Here is a 13,771-nt window from a genome sequence, read left to right as displayed (position 1 = left end):
TTGTATGAGTTTCTGTGCATATAAGCAAGAATGTTTTTAAGATACATGCTGGGTCGTAGAGTAGTAATGTTAATATTTGCCAAATTTTACCATTTTACATTCTTACTAGCAGTAATGAGTTCTTTGATTTGATCACTTTCACATTTTTTGCCCCTGTGAAGGGCGTGACCATAATTTACATTTCCCTGGCAATTAAAGAGATGGTGCATCTTTTCCTGTTTCTTAAATCTTACTCTTCTGTGAATTGCCTATTCTTAGAAAATTTGCTATTGCGTTTTCTTTCTCTCAATGATACCTACATCTTTAGCTAGCCTACTGTATTCATTTAACAGATATGTATGTTGCAAATACCTTCTCCCAAGTTGCCATTGTCTTTTGTTTATGGGACTTTTGTCTTTTAGGTGTTAATTTCAATGTAGCCAAATTTACCAATCTTCTGTTTATGATCTGTGCTATTCGTAACTTGCTTAAGAAATCCTTCCCTCTCCTGAGGTCATGGAGATTTTCTTTTTTATTTTCCTTCCCTATTTTTATAGTTTTGCTTTTCCTTCCCATCTGGTTATTGCTGGGGTGTAGTAACACTATTGATCTTTTTTTTTTTTTTTTTTTTTTTTTTTTTTTTTTTTTTAAAGATTTTATTTACTTATTCGACAGAGACAGAGACAGCCAGCCAGAGAGGGAACACAAGCAGGGGGAGTGGGAGAGGAGAGCAGGCTCATAGCAGAAGAGCCCGATGTGGGGCTCGATCCCAGATCGCCAGGATCACGCCCTGAGCCGAAGGCAGACGCTTAACCGCCGTGCCACCCAGGCGCCCCAACACTATTGATCTTTATACAGCAATCTTGTATCCAAAAACCTTGCTGAATTATGTAACTGTAACTATTTTGTCTGTAAAATTCTCTAGGATTTTCTATGTAGAAAAACTTGTATGCAAACACTAACATTTTGAAATTTATTTTAACATTGTAACCTTTTAAAAACTAACCTTTAATGTGGGAAATTTCAAACAAACACAAAACGAGCTAATCAATCCTCTTGTTCTTAGCGCCCAACTTCAACAATTTGCCATTCTTGTTTATCTACCCTCTCTCCCCACAACACTTTTATTTTTTTGTTTTGGTTTGTTTTTTTTTTCCCCTGGGGTGTTTTTAAAAAAATATTTTTTTAAGATTTTATTTATTTATTTATTTATTTATTTATTTGTTGAGAATGAGAGAGAGAACGCGCGCATGCACATAAGCTGGGGAAGGGGCATAGGGAGAGGGAGAGAGAGAGAATCTCCAGCAGACTCTGCACTGAGGGTGGAGCCTGACGCAGGGCTGGATCCCAGGACCCCTGAGATCATGACCTGAGCTGAAATCAAAAGTCGGACACTACCGACTGAGCCACCCAGGTGCCCCATCCCCTGGAGTGTTTCAAGGCAAATCCCAGAGATCATGTTATTTCACCTGTAAATATTTTTTTTTAAAGATTTTATTTATTTTATTTGACAGAGAGAGAGACAGCCAGCGAGAGAGGAAACACAGGCAGGAGGAGTGGCAGAGGAAGAAGCAGTCTCCCAGCAGAGGAGCCTGATGTGGGGCTTGATCCCAGGACCCTGGGAAAATGCCCTGAGCCAAAACCAGATGCTTAATGACTGAGCCACCCAGATGCCCCTCACCTGTAAATATTTCAATATGTATCCTGACAAAAGCTTTCTTCAATTAAAAAAAAAATGTAGCTATGATACCATTGTAATACCCACCAAAAATAATTCCTTAATAATCTAATACCGATTCCACATTCAATTTTCTCCCCAAAATGCCTTTCTACAGTTGGTTTGCTCAAATTAGGATCATCGGGTTGCATTTGGTTTATGGAATAGTCCCCTCTTCCACTTGTTACTCCATGACCTTTGTTAAAGAATCTGTCATTTGCCCTACGGAATTTCCCACTCTGTGATTTTGCTGCTTATATCTTCATGGTGATTTGTTCCTATAAACCACCAGTTAAATGTAAACTTGATTAGATGGTTTTGGTCTCATTTGTTTTTGCAGGAATGNAGGTACTTCCTTGCATTGTACCAGGAGGCACATATTTCTAAATATCCCACTTTTAGAGATGTCAAGATTTATCAGTGAATTCTGTTTTTTCCCTAAGTCTGAAACCTTTCCCCTTCTTATCCTTATTGCAATAGCAAGGACCTCTGCTACCACACTGACGGTAGATGCATGAGCATACCTCTTTTAACTTGTTCCCAATTTTAATGTGAAAGTTTTAAAAAGTTTTACTATTGATAAGATTCTTCCTGTAGTTTTTTAATGCAAGGAAAAATTCAATTTTCATCAAGAAATTTGCTGTGGTTGCTATAGTTTTTATACACATTCTGGTCACATACTCTTTCCATTCTAGTTACTATGCTTTTTTTTAAAAAAATGATAAATGTCAAATGTTATTGAATCTTCTTTCTTTATTCATTTGCTTTCAACTTAAACCCCTGGAAGAGAAATGAAATTTGAGTTTTGCCTAGAGACATAAAGGAGGCCCTTGCCTAGATCCACTCTTCAGAGGACTCTACTCTGGCATCTGGCAGTGTCTCTTCCCACAGGGAGAGAATCCATGGTGCCAAGGGGATACGCCCAACCAGAACACATGCCTCCTTCTAGACATGCTTCTCATGCCCAATAGCTCCATGCCTGCTTCTGAGGCTTGCTCAGGCCTCTGACTTCCTAAAGGCGAACTGTGCCAATGTTGTATGCCAGGAGTGTAGATTAAGCTTAGAAATGGGAGGTCGGAAGTTCACGTATGCATATGCACCAGGCGTATGAACAAACCCGGGGGTGGGGAAAGGGGCCAACTCTGTAGGTTGCTCTGTAGGTCAGGGGGCCAACTCTCCCTGCATTGCCATGTTTTGTCAGGGAACTCCATAAAGTCAGAGAATTTTAAACTCAAACCTTGTCTCTCAGGTCTTTATGAAGGTAAGTTTATCAAGATAAGAGAATAACAGGGGCACCTGGGTGGCACAGTGGTTAAGCGTCTGCCTTCGGCTCAGGGCGTGATGCCGGCCTTATGGGATCGAGGCCCACATCAGGCTCCTCCGCTATGAGCCTGCTTCTTCCTCTCCCACTCCCCCTGCTTGTGTTCCCTCTCTCGCTGGCTGTCTCTATCTCTGTCAAATAAATAAATAAAATCTTTAAAAAAAAAAAAGATAAGAGAATAACACATTTTATTTAATAGTTTGGTAGCTTGATTTATAACTTTCAAATACGGAGCCAAATAGTATCTGGGCCTCAATTTGCACTCATGAGAATTCTGCAAATGTTGGTGGGATACCTGACCAGTGAATTTACAACTTGGTTAAAAATTGCATTTCAGGGGCGCCTGGGTGGCTCAGTCGTTAAGTGTCTGCCTTTGGCTCAGGGCGTGATCCCAGAGTCCTGGGATCAAGCCCCGCATCAGGCTCCTCCGCTGGGAGCCTGCTTCTTCCTCTCCCACTCCCCCTGCTTGTGTTCCCTCTCTTGCTGTCCCTCTCTGTGAAATAAATAAATAAAATATTTAGAAAAAAAATTCCATTTCATCAGTGCTATTATCTAACATTTTCAGTGTGACATCTTCTCTATCACCCTAAACAGTGAACTCAAACACTAGAATACAGAATTGATAGCTCAGATTTTGGAATAAGCCAAATCTTCATTCTAATCTAGGTTCAACCATTTGCAAGCAATATAACTTTGATGAAGTGACTTAATCTAAGCCTCAATTTCACCTGTAAAATGGGAATAGGCTCTATCTCATAGGATTGTTGGGAGGATTAAATTAGATAAACACATTAAGTGCATAGTGACTAGCCCATGGTAAATTCTCAATAAATTGCAGCTACTTTAAGGAACAGTGTTGAATGCTACTGGGTAGGCACTGTATTAGGGTCTATACCTGCATTATATCACAAAAATCCCAACCACCTGGATTGGACACAATTATCTCCCATTTATATAAGGAATTAAGGCTTATGCAAATGTCCTTTAAAACAACCCTATTAGGAGGGCAGAGCAGTAGAACATATATTAATCCCATTTCGTGATGGAGAAACCTGACCCTCAACTTTCAAAAGACCTTCCAGGCAGCTAGAGACAGGTGAAGCCAGAATGATCGGAGCCCAGCCTTACTTCTACTTGAGTACTATATTAACTGCACCTGAAACACCACCTATGAAATAAAGTTCATATCGCTATTTTGGACAAATGTGTAAACCCACATGTTGTAAGTTGATGTTCTTAAATATTAAAAAGTGTTCCACTTGTTTGTTTCTTCTTGAGAATAAAGGCATAATGGATTGTCTATTTATCATTTCTATTTACTATTTACCAAGTAAAACATTAATGGACTTTAAACTGGAAATTTTTGCTTAGTGGATGTTTCAGAAAATTTCAAGATTTACATAAAGAAAAGTCAATTTCCCCAAACTCATTTTCCACTGGCAAATACCAGTTATTTTTCAAAAAAGGTATCTTGTCAGGACGCCTGGGTGGTTTCATCAGTTAAGCATCTGCCTTTGGCTCAGATTGTGATCCCAGGGTTCTGGGGTCAAGTACTGCATTGGGACATTGGGAGCCTGCTTCTCCATCTGCCTCTGCCTCTCTGTGTCTCTCATGAATAAATAACTAAAATATTAAAAAAAAAAAAAAAAGACGGGTCTTATCTAGTTTGTTCACTGCACCACCTTTGAATTGTGCACATAATAGGTGCTCGGTAAATATTTACTGAATTGACAGTTGCAAATTCCGATAAAATCTATGTCATTTCCTCTGTGCTAGATGCTGCAGTGTGACGGATAACCATACAAAGCTCTCGCTGCTCAACTTTTTACCTACAAAAGGCATAATTCATATGGTTCAACCTAATTGTTCTCAAAAAGCTTTCCAGAGTATACTATGAAGGTAGGGGGACAGATATTACAAAAGATAGAAATGGAGAAATTTTTTCTCATAAGAAAAATTATTTTATGAAACGTGCCAAAGGCTTCAGGTCCTATATTAAGATGTTCTCAAGAATCACCTATTAACACTCCCAACATTTCAAAAATTAAACTAGATAGGGGCACCTGGGTGGCTCAGTCGGTTAACCTTAGGTCATGCTCTTAGGGTCATGAGATCCATCTGGGCATTGGATTCTACGCTGGGGGCAGAGCCTGCTTAGGATTCTCTCCCTCTCCCTCTGCCCCTCCCGCCCTCCCCACTGGCTCCCGCACACTATCTGTAAAAATAAAGAAGTAATTTTAAAAAATAAAATTAAACTAGGTATTTTTAAAGAGGTTCATTTTCACTTTTTCCATTTAAAACTACTCCCATTTTGGTGTTTATATACATATAGACATACTCACTTGTAAATATGCAAAATGTCTTAAGAACAACTCTAATAGCCCTTCCTTCTACAGTTCCAAGAAAAATCCAGACATATGTAAATTTACTAATGTCCTTTAAAGAAAGAGAAATGTTTCAAAATATGTGCAAACAAATCTGCTTTACTTTTCTAGAAATAAAAGAAAATCTGTTTAAACATGATAATTTCCAATTTTTATAAATTATTGTCTATCCAGACCTTAATATCACATAACTAACATTCGCAAAATCAGAACTCTTGAAAAATATGAAACAAAGAATATGGGTTATAGAAAATTTTAATATCAAATAAAGTACCATTTACATGATTAAAGTTTTGATTCCCATGTATTCTACTTAAATAGTGTAAGAGATTAACAAATAACAAAGCACAGTTTCCTCTTCACATCAAATGAAATGTTGATGGCCTACAAACTAGACAATCTGCCACGAATGACAATAAGCAAGGGAAGCACGTATCAGCAAGTTTCTCCCCAAGCTATCAAAAATGTCACAAGTTCATATTTTTCTTGTTTGTGATCCCAAAACTGGCAGCATCTTCATTTCATCCACTCTATTCTTATGTATTTGAAAAGCAGGTGTTATCCATCGACCACATGAGCACTGTTCACCATACCAGTTGAAAGAACCCAACTTGGCATTGCATTTGGGGCAAAGAAGCTGAAATAAAGGAACTGTGTTACTTCATTCACTCACTTTTATAAGACAAATAATTATCACTGGCAATACAGGATATAAAAACAGGTAAGAACAGTCAGTTAAGCACTGGACTCTTGATTCAGGCTCAGGGTCATGAGATCGAGCCCCGCCTTGGGCTCCGTACTCAGGAGGGAGTCTGCATCTCTCCTCCCTTTCCCTCTGCCCCTCCCCATCTCCCTCTCTAAAAACACAAACAAAACAAAATAAAAACCAGGTAAGACATGGCTCCTACCTTCAAGGAATTTATGATCGAATCAGCAAGATAAAATGCAACAGCAATTTATTGTTAACAGATGGTGGACTCTGATAATTGTGTAACAAGCATGTTGTATCCTGGGAGTTTGGAAAAGGACCACATTAATCCCAGTATGAGGGGAGAAAGGTTAAGGTTGAGATATGACGCAAGATTTCAGGATGAGGCATGTGTTGCCTTTTAAATCAGTCTGCAGTTTAAATATGTCAAACTAAGATCACCATGGCTAAAGAACAGGAAAGTGCCTTAGGAGTCTCATGCCAGTATCAGTATTGATATTGACAGCATGTAGGTCAGGCCTCAGATTCCTGGCTATTTAAAAACAAACTGATACTCCAGTAAAATAGATAAATTAAAAAAAAAAAAAAAAAAACAACTGAACACGTCTATATATTTTATTCTAATGTATTTAGAGCATTATTTTTTAAGTTTAGCTTGTTATTTTGTGCATGACATGAGGCAGGGAGTCTTATTTTTAATATGAAATTATATAAGCTCTGGACATAAAACTCAGAAACCAAATTTGATTTACGTAGGTATCTTAAATTTTTAATATGACAAAATATACCACAAAGCTGAAATAAGTAACAGAAGAAAATATTCACAGTATATCAGAGGAAACATTAACATCTAGACTATTTAAAGAGCTCCTATAAATCAATAAGAAAAAGGCAAAATCCAGAGAAAAATGGATGAAGGATGTAAAGGAAATTTATAGAAAAAGAAGCTATAAATAGTTGGTAAGTATATAACAATATCGGTTCTCAGTAGTAGTCATGGAAATTCAAACTGTAACATTTTAAGATGAACATTTTTCATCTCCAAGGTTGATAAAACTTAACCAGTTTTATAATATCCATTATGCCAAGGGTATGGGGAAATGGGTACATACATTCAATGTTTGTGAAAAGCAAATCTGTATAATTTTTATTGTCAGGGTGGAATATTAGCAATATTTAAGATGTACACACTCCACAAGCCAGGGATTCCACTTTTAGGCCTATAGGAAAATTCAAAAAAATGTAGAGAAGTATGCACAAATGTGATGTAGAATCTTCCACAAAAATGCCTTTATCTTCTATGTTTTCCAGGTTAAATAAGAGCAGCAAGCCAAAAGCACAAGCCACAAGAGAAGAAAGAAAGAAAGGAAAGGAAAGGAAAGGAAAGGAAAGGAAGAAAGAAAGAAAGAAAGAAAGAAAGAAAGAAAGAAAGAAAGAAAGAAAAAAGTGGATTTCAAAATTAAAAACCCAACTGCTGTAAATGATACCACCAAGAACAGGAAGTGACTGCTAATGGGTACAGCGTTTATTCTGGGAATGATGAAAACAATGATTTTGCAAAAATTCTGTGAATATACTAAAAACCACTGAACTGTGCACTTTAAATGGGTAAATTATATAGTAAATGAATTATATCTCAATAAGCAGAATGGTCTGAAAATGTGGGTTTGAATACAAGGTGCCTCTTTCTAGGCAAGATGCTAACATAAACTAAGTTTCCTTACATATAAAATATTTTTTCTGTTCTACCTATTTTATAAAGTTACTGTATTTTTCAAATGAAATATAGTGAGTTTCATAAAATTTTCATTATACAAACTTTCATACAAACCATAAAAACCTTTACAATCATTAAGACTGTATCTTAGATTAAGAATATCTTTGAATTGGGGCGCCTGAGTGGCACAGTGGTTAAGCGTCTGCCTTCGGCTCAGGGTGTGATCCCGGCGTTCTGGGATCAAGCCCCACATCAGGCTCTTCCACTATGAGCCTGCTTCTTCCTCTCCCACTCCCCCTGCTTGTGTTCCCTCTCTTGCTGACTGTCTCTATCTCTGTGGAATAAATAAATAAAATCTTTAAAAAAAAAAAAAAAAAGAATATCTTTGAATTGGGGTGCCTGGGTGGCTCAGTCGGTTAAGCGACTGCCTTCTGCTCAGGTCATGATCCCAGGGTCCTGGGATCAAACCCCGAGGCAGGCTCCCTGCTCCGCAGGAAGCCTGCTTCTCCCTCTTCCTCTGCTGCTCCCCCTGCTTGTGCTCTCCTGCTCTCTCTGTCAAATAAATAAATAAAATCTTTTAAAAAAAAGAAAAAAAAAGAATATCTTTAAATTACTATTAAGTAAACCTGAAAGCGAAATGTGACCATCCCAGGATGCTCATATGAGCTGCATTCTTAAGAATTAACAGGAAATGAAAATGAATCTCTTAGCAAACATACGGAACTGAAAGATCAAGAAAAGAGATGCATGGAGTGAAAGAGAAAAAGAAAGGCAAAAAGAGAAAGAAACTTTAAATATAATTTAAAAATCCTTGATTTGCCCTACTTGTTACCGAGTTTGAGTTTTGTTAAATATATTCCAATTGGCTTACATTAGTCTTCTATTTGAAAAAATATAAATAGCCTTAAAAGGAATTACCTTAGACCAACTGCTCTCAACGAAAAGTGGTTTGCTATTTCAGACAGGCTGGATTTTTATTTAATTAATTAATTTATCTGAAAGATTCTCATCTACACTAGAAAGACATAATCTTCATAAAGTACTTATGATGGAGTGAGACACCAGTAAAAATATGGTTTAGAGTACAAGAAAGAACAAAATATAGATGATAGAATGAAACTGCAGAAAATAAAATGTGTTCTTACCTGTCCGTCCATCACGCCCAACAAAGTAGATTCCATCCACTGTACAGGTTCAATGAAATACGACGTACATTGAGCCTGACTCCCTGTGGTGAGCATGAAAGATGGTGTCACTCTCTTGTGGGCAAAGGCTATGGGACCACTTCCTTCATTATGATCCAAAATACTAGAACTTCGAAATAAAGATCGCCTGCAACCCCCAAACAAACAAAAACATTAATGACTTCCGAAAGGATGAAAAAATAGATGAAATGTGCAGTATTTCTTAGCAAAATAAATAAAATGGATTATGCTACTTTAATTTTCAATCACCTCTACAAGTAACCTGATTCGCTTTCACTCTTAAGAATTTATATTCTTCTTAAAAGCAGTTTTGAATTGAAATTTTTTTATTATTCAATTAAACGAATTCTTCCTACAGATTCTAAGAAAATGAAACTTTTAGTACATTTCGGCTACTGAGACAAGATAAAATCTCCAGAGGATAGAAAATATTTTACCTGCACTTTCTACATTTGTAGAGAAAACCATCTTTCAATCCTTGTGAAATGGTGGTTGGGTCAACAGCAAAGAGTTCTTGAGGTAAGTTCTGTAATTCTACATGAGATAATTAAAATGTACCTATTTGTTGAAATCAACTCTGCATTTTCAGACAAAATTCAGCTAATGTCAAACTGAGGCAAGAAGTGCTAACCTCAGAAATAAAAAAAATAAAATAAATAAAAATCTCCAGTGTTGAGAAATCAGGTGAGGTCAGAGAACATAGTGAAGAAGCCCTTGGGTTTTCAGCACCGACTGCCTGAGTTCAAATCCCAGCCCACCACTTATAAACCATCTGACCCTGAACAAGTTATTTCTTGCTAAACCACTCCTTCAAAAGGAAATAATAGTACCTGTCCCAAGGGATTACGGGGAAACCTGAGATAACACACCTGAAAACTTTAGCATCAGAGTAAAGAGCATCTAAAAAGGGCCCAGTAAGTACTAGCAATTATTACTTACCTGGATACTTTTCTGTAACCTTTTGTAAACGATACTGCTTATAAATTGCACTAGAAGTATCTACTTCACATCCCATTGCCTGGTATAATTTCAGTTGCCACTCAAATCCCTCATTCATCCTGTAAGGACAAACAAATATAAAGTCAAGTTTTCTTTAAATGAATAAAATCACATCGCAAAAACAGAATTATTTCTATAACAAAGAACTCACTTAGCCTCTGGTTTGATGGTCTGGAGATTTTCATAGGCTTTTTCAAAGGTGAGCTGGTCAGTCTTCATCATAAAAGCAGTCATTATAGCCACACTTCGACTAACTCCTGCATGACTGAAAAAGACACCTTTAAAATAAAATAGCAAATAGCGGCAATTAAAAAAAACAAAAAAGCCCAGCTCTGTATCAACGCTTAAGTTCAGGTCCACTTCATGTCTGTTTCTTCTACCCAAATAAGCCCTTTGCAAAAGAATTATTCCTTTCTTTATTTCCTTAAACTTTTTGAATTCTGGGGCTCCTGGGGCTCCGTCGTTAAGCGTCTGCCTTCGGCTCAGGGCGTGATCCCGGTGTTCTGGAATCTAGCCCCACATCAGGCTCCTCTGCTAGGAGCCTGCTTCTTCCTCTCCCACTCCCCCTGCTTGTGTTCCCTCTCTCGCTGGCTGTCTCTCTCTCTGTCAAATAAATAAACAAAATCTTAAGAAAAAAAAACTTTTTGAATTCTGAACCATGTGAATGTATTACCTTTTCAAAAATAATTACACTAATTTAAAAAATTTTATAATGGCTTTGGAAAAAATCCAAAGCTCCTTTGCTCTTGCCATTAAGGGCCCTGAAGATCTGGTCCCAGGCTTCTTTCCATTTTACCCCTACCTTATGTCCTTTATGTAAATATTTAGAACAAGTGCTGGCACGCAGTAAAAGTGCTGATTCAATAAATTTAAACTCGTTATTACACTCCAATGCAACTGAAAAGGACTACTAAGACTTCCCAAATACCTATCAAGATTTTCTTTTTGGCATTGCTACGACTTACTCCGTCTTTCCCCTGGGCGTGGCTTAGGGCTCCTTTATGTCCTAACCAATTTTTCTCTCCCCATTTCTCATCAAACACCCTCTACCCCAAACAAAAAACACTGAAAATAATCTGCTTTTCCCGTGAAGTCTGAATAACCTTAACCTTTGTTAATCTCTTTTAATACACGATTCGCATCCAAATCTGCATTTCAATCATCTGGGTAAGTGTCTGGCTTCTCCTGAAGAGCTTTAAACTCTGTTTAGGTTCAGGGACTTTGTCATCTATCAGTCCCTACTAAAAAACATCTCGGGGTTGGAAGGGGGGGTGCTGCATAATGAACCAACGAAAACAAGTATGAATCAACAAAGCAAGAATGAATGAGAGCAAGCACGCCATCGGGGGCCCGCCTCCGGCCACTCTTCTCGCTCGGACACACGCAGCCCGGGAAGGGAGAGAGAGGAGGTTCTGGTGGTCTGACAGCCCCTTAGTCCTCCCCTAGGGTCCTCGGAGGAAGGGGCTGCGGTGGCAGCCTCGAAGCAAAGTGGGGCGGCTCCCCCATATGCGGGCCACTCACCAGTGCACCAACACCGCGCGGCCCTCGGCGCGGGCCTGGCTGATGAAGGCCACGCACCGGTCCAGATGGCTGAGCAAGTCAGTCTCGGGCTTGTCCAGCGCCAACACGAAGAGGCTCCGCAGACCCTCCATCCCAGCCCCCGACTTGTAGTCGGGCTCCTCCGAGTCCACCGTCAGCACGGCCGTGATGCCCACCTGCCTCAGGTGGTCCGGCTCCGCCACGGCCGCGGCTCCACCCAGGTACAGCCCCGGCCGCACCTCCAGCATCTGCCCGGCCGAGCTGGCGCAGCTCTGACTGTGCACCGGCCGCTCGCAGCCATGGCTCCCTGCCTCAGCCTCCAACATGGCAGCGGCCAGGGGTCGAGAGAGCAGGAGCCCTACCATCGAGTAGGCGGCCGGCTAGAACGCCCTTCCTCTGGGACAAGCCGGCCTGAGATGCTCAGGGGCTCCCTCGGAGGACCACGGCGACCGTGGGAATGTGTACTACGTGGGGAAGGTGATGCTGCGGCTGAGGCCGAGCAGCCCTCAAACCCGTGTCTGGCCCCAGCTCCCACAACTTGGTAGAGGCTAAACTTCCCCAAATACAGGGTTTCCCAGGCTCATAGCGCTGAGGCTTTACGGAAAGGGACAACAAAAGCAGCTGGACTCAAATCTGAAATGATGGTCCCACCGACTGAATCAGCAGTATCATTTTATGCATTTGGGGTAAAACAGGTTTTTTTTTTCAACACATATGAAAAATTGCATTTCTTCTTTTATATTTGTATTTATCTTGTAACTATTTTTTTTTCTCTCTTTGCCCAGTTTTTTAATTGGTATGTGAATCTCTTTCTTGCTGATGCATACTGTCCTATATACTTTGTAGATAGTAATCCCATGTTTTTGTACGCCCGTACCCTCCAACCAAAGACCGCCGGGAACCTGCTTCACTTTCTTATCATTTGCATGTTCACTGAAGTAGCATTTTTAATTTCCTTCAAGAACTTTTCCTATGCATTCATATTTTAGCTGATTGTTTGGTGCAAAAGGCCTAGTTTTCAGCCTGTCTTGGCTTTTGACATGCCTCCCTCACTGAACTTAATCATTTCTAGCTTCTGCTTTAAAGTGAAAGCTGTGTGAGTCTTCCTTTCACTTGAGCATTGAGAGACCATTGTCGGGTGGTTAATTGGCCTGGTTTCAATATTGTTGTGTCTCAGGGACTGGAGAGGCCCCTGGCGAGGGAGAGAGATTGGGGGAATGACTGGTCTGTGGAGCTTGAGACCATATATAACATTTATTACATTTGTCATCTTGTGTAGGTGTGATTTGTGGCCCCCCAAAACAATTACAATAGTGACATCAAAGATAACTGACCAGAGATCACCAGAGCAAATATAATAATAATAAAAATTTAGAAATGTTGGGAGAATTGCCAAAATGTGACAGAGACATGAAGCGAACAAATGCTAAATGCTGTTGGGAAAATAGTGCCAATACACTTGCTCAATGCAGGGTTGCCACAGACCTTCGATTGGTAAAACACGGAATACTTGTGAAGCATAATAACACAGGTACGCTTGTATAGGATTTGGGCTTATACTGAGTGATTTTGGACAGAGCCCAAGGAAGCGGGGCTTTGCTCTGGATTGGATGCTGTCAGGAAGTGGTGGTGATTCTATGATTGGGTATCTCAGTGCATTTTCCCTCTATAGGGAGAGAAGGCTACACAGATGCTACAGCTGTAATTGGTCCAGAGGTAGCAGTCCTGGTACTGGCATAAAGACAGACTCATAGACCAATGGGACAGAATACAGAGCCCAGAATTGGACCCTCGCATATATGCTCAAATGGTCTTCAACAAGGGTGCCGGCGGGAACAATGGGGGAAAATAGCCTTTTCAAATGGTGCTGGGAAAACTGTATATGCACATGTAAAAGAAGGGAGTGTGATCCCTACCTTAAAAAATATACAAAATTAATTCAAAATTGATTAAGGACCTAAACATAAGACTGTAAAACCCAGAGCGCCTGGGTGGCTCAATCAGTTGAGCATCCATCTCTTGATTTCGGCTCAGGTCACGATCTCAGGGTCATGGGATCGAGCCCTGCGTTGGGCTCCACACTCAGCATGGAGTCCGCTTGTTCCTCTGCCTCTGCTCCTCCCTCTGCTTGTGTTCTCTCTCATAAATAAATAAATAAATAAATAAATAGAAATCTTTTAGGGACACCTGGGTGGCTCAGT

General features: G+C 39.7%; 1 protein-coding gene across 1 annotated transcript; it reads right to left on the bottom strand.

Moving 5' to 3' along the window:
- Nucleotides 1–5,640: 5,640 nt before the first annotated feature.
- Nucleotides 5,641–12,114, bottom strand: DUSP12 (dual specificity phosphatase 12). Its single transcript, XM_040635960.1, has 6 exons — nt 11,553–12,114; nt 10,183–10,296; nt 9,972–10,090; nt 9,470–9,566; nt 8,973–9,159; nt 5,641–6,038 (listed from the first exon to the last, which is right to left on the bottom strand). Exons 1-6 carry the CDS (start codon nt 11,933–11,935, stop codon nt 5,877–5,879), a joined length of 1,062 nt encoding a protein of 353 aa, XP_040491894.1. The 5' UTR covers nt 11,936–12,114; the 3' UTR covers nt 5,641–5,876.
- Between the last annotated feature and the right edge of the window lie 1,657 nt (nt 12,115–13,771).

Source organism: Ursus maritimus, unplaced genomic scaffold, assembly GCF_017311325.1.
Source record: "Ursus maritimus isolate PB19 unplaced genomic scaffold, ASM1731132v1 scaffold_2, whole genome shotgun sequence".
NCBI lineage: Eukaryota > Metazoa > Chordata > Mammalia > Carnivora > Ursidae > Ursus > Ursus maritimus.
Note: the sequence above shows the minus strand (reverse complement) of the source record. Positions and strands in the feature narration are given on the sequence as shown.

What these genes read in the sequence shown, in the direction of transcription:
- DUSP12 (XM_040635960.1), bottom strand. Translation starts at nt 11,935, where the DNA reads ATGGTAGGGCTCCTGCTCTCTCGACCCCTGGCCGCTGCCATGTTGGAG. An exon ending in ACCATCAAACCAGAGGCTAA is followed by an intron (nt 10,091 to 10,182) that starts GTGAGTTCTTTG and finishes TTGTCCTTACAG; the next exon opens with GATGAATGAGGGATTTGAGT. An exon ending in TGGGCGTGATGGACGGACAG is followed by an intron (nt 6,039 to 8,972) that starts GTAAGAACACAT and finishes CCTTTATTTCAG; the next exon opens with CTTCTTTGCCCCAAATGCAA.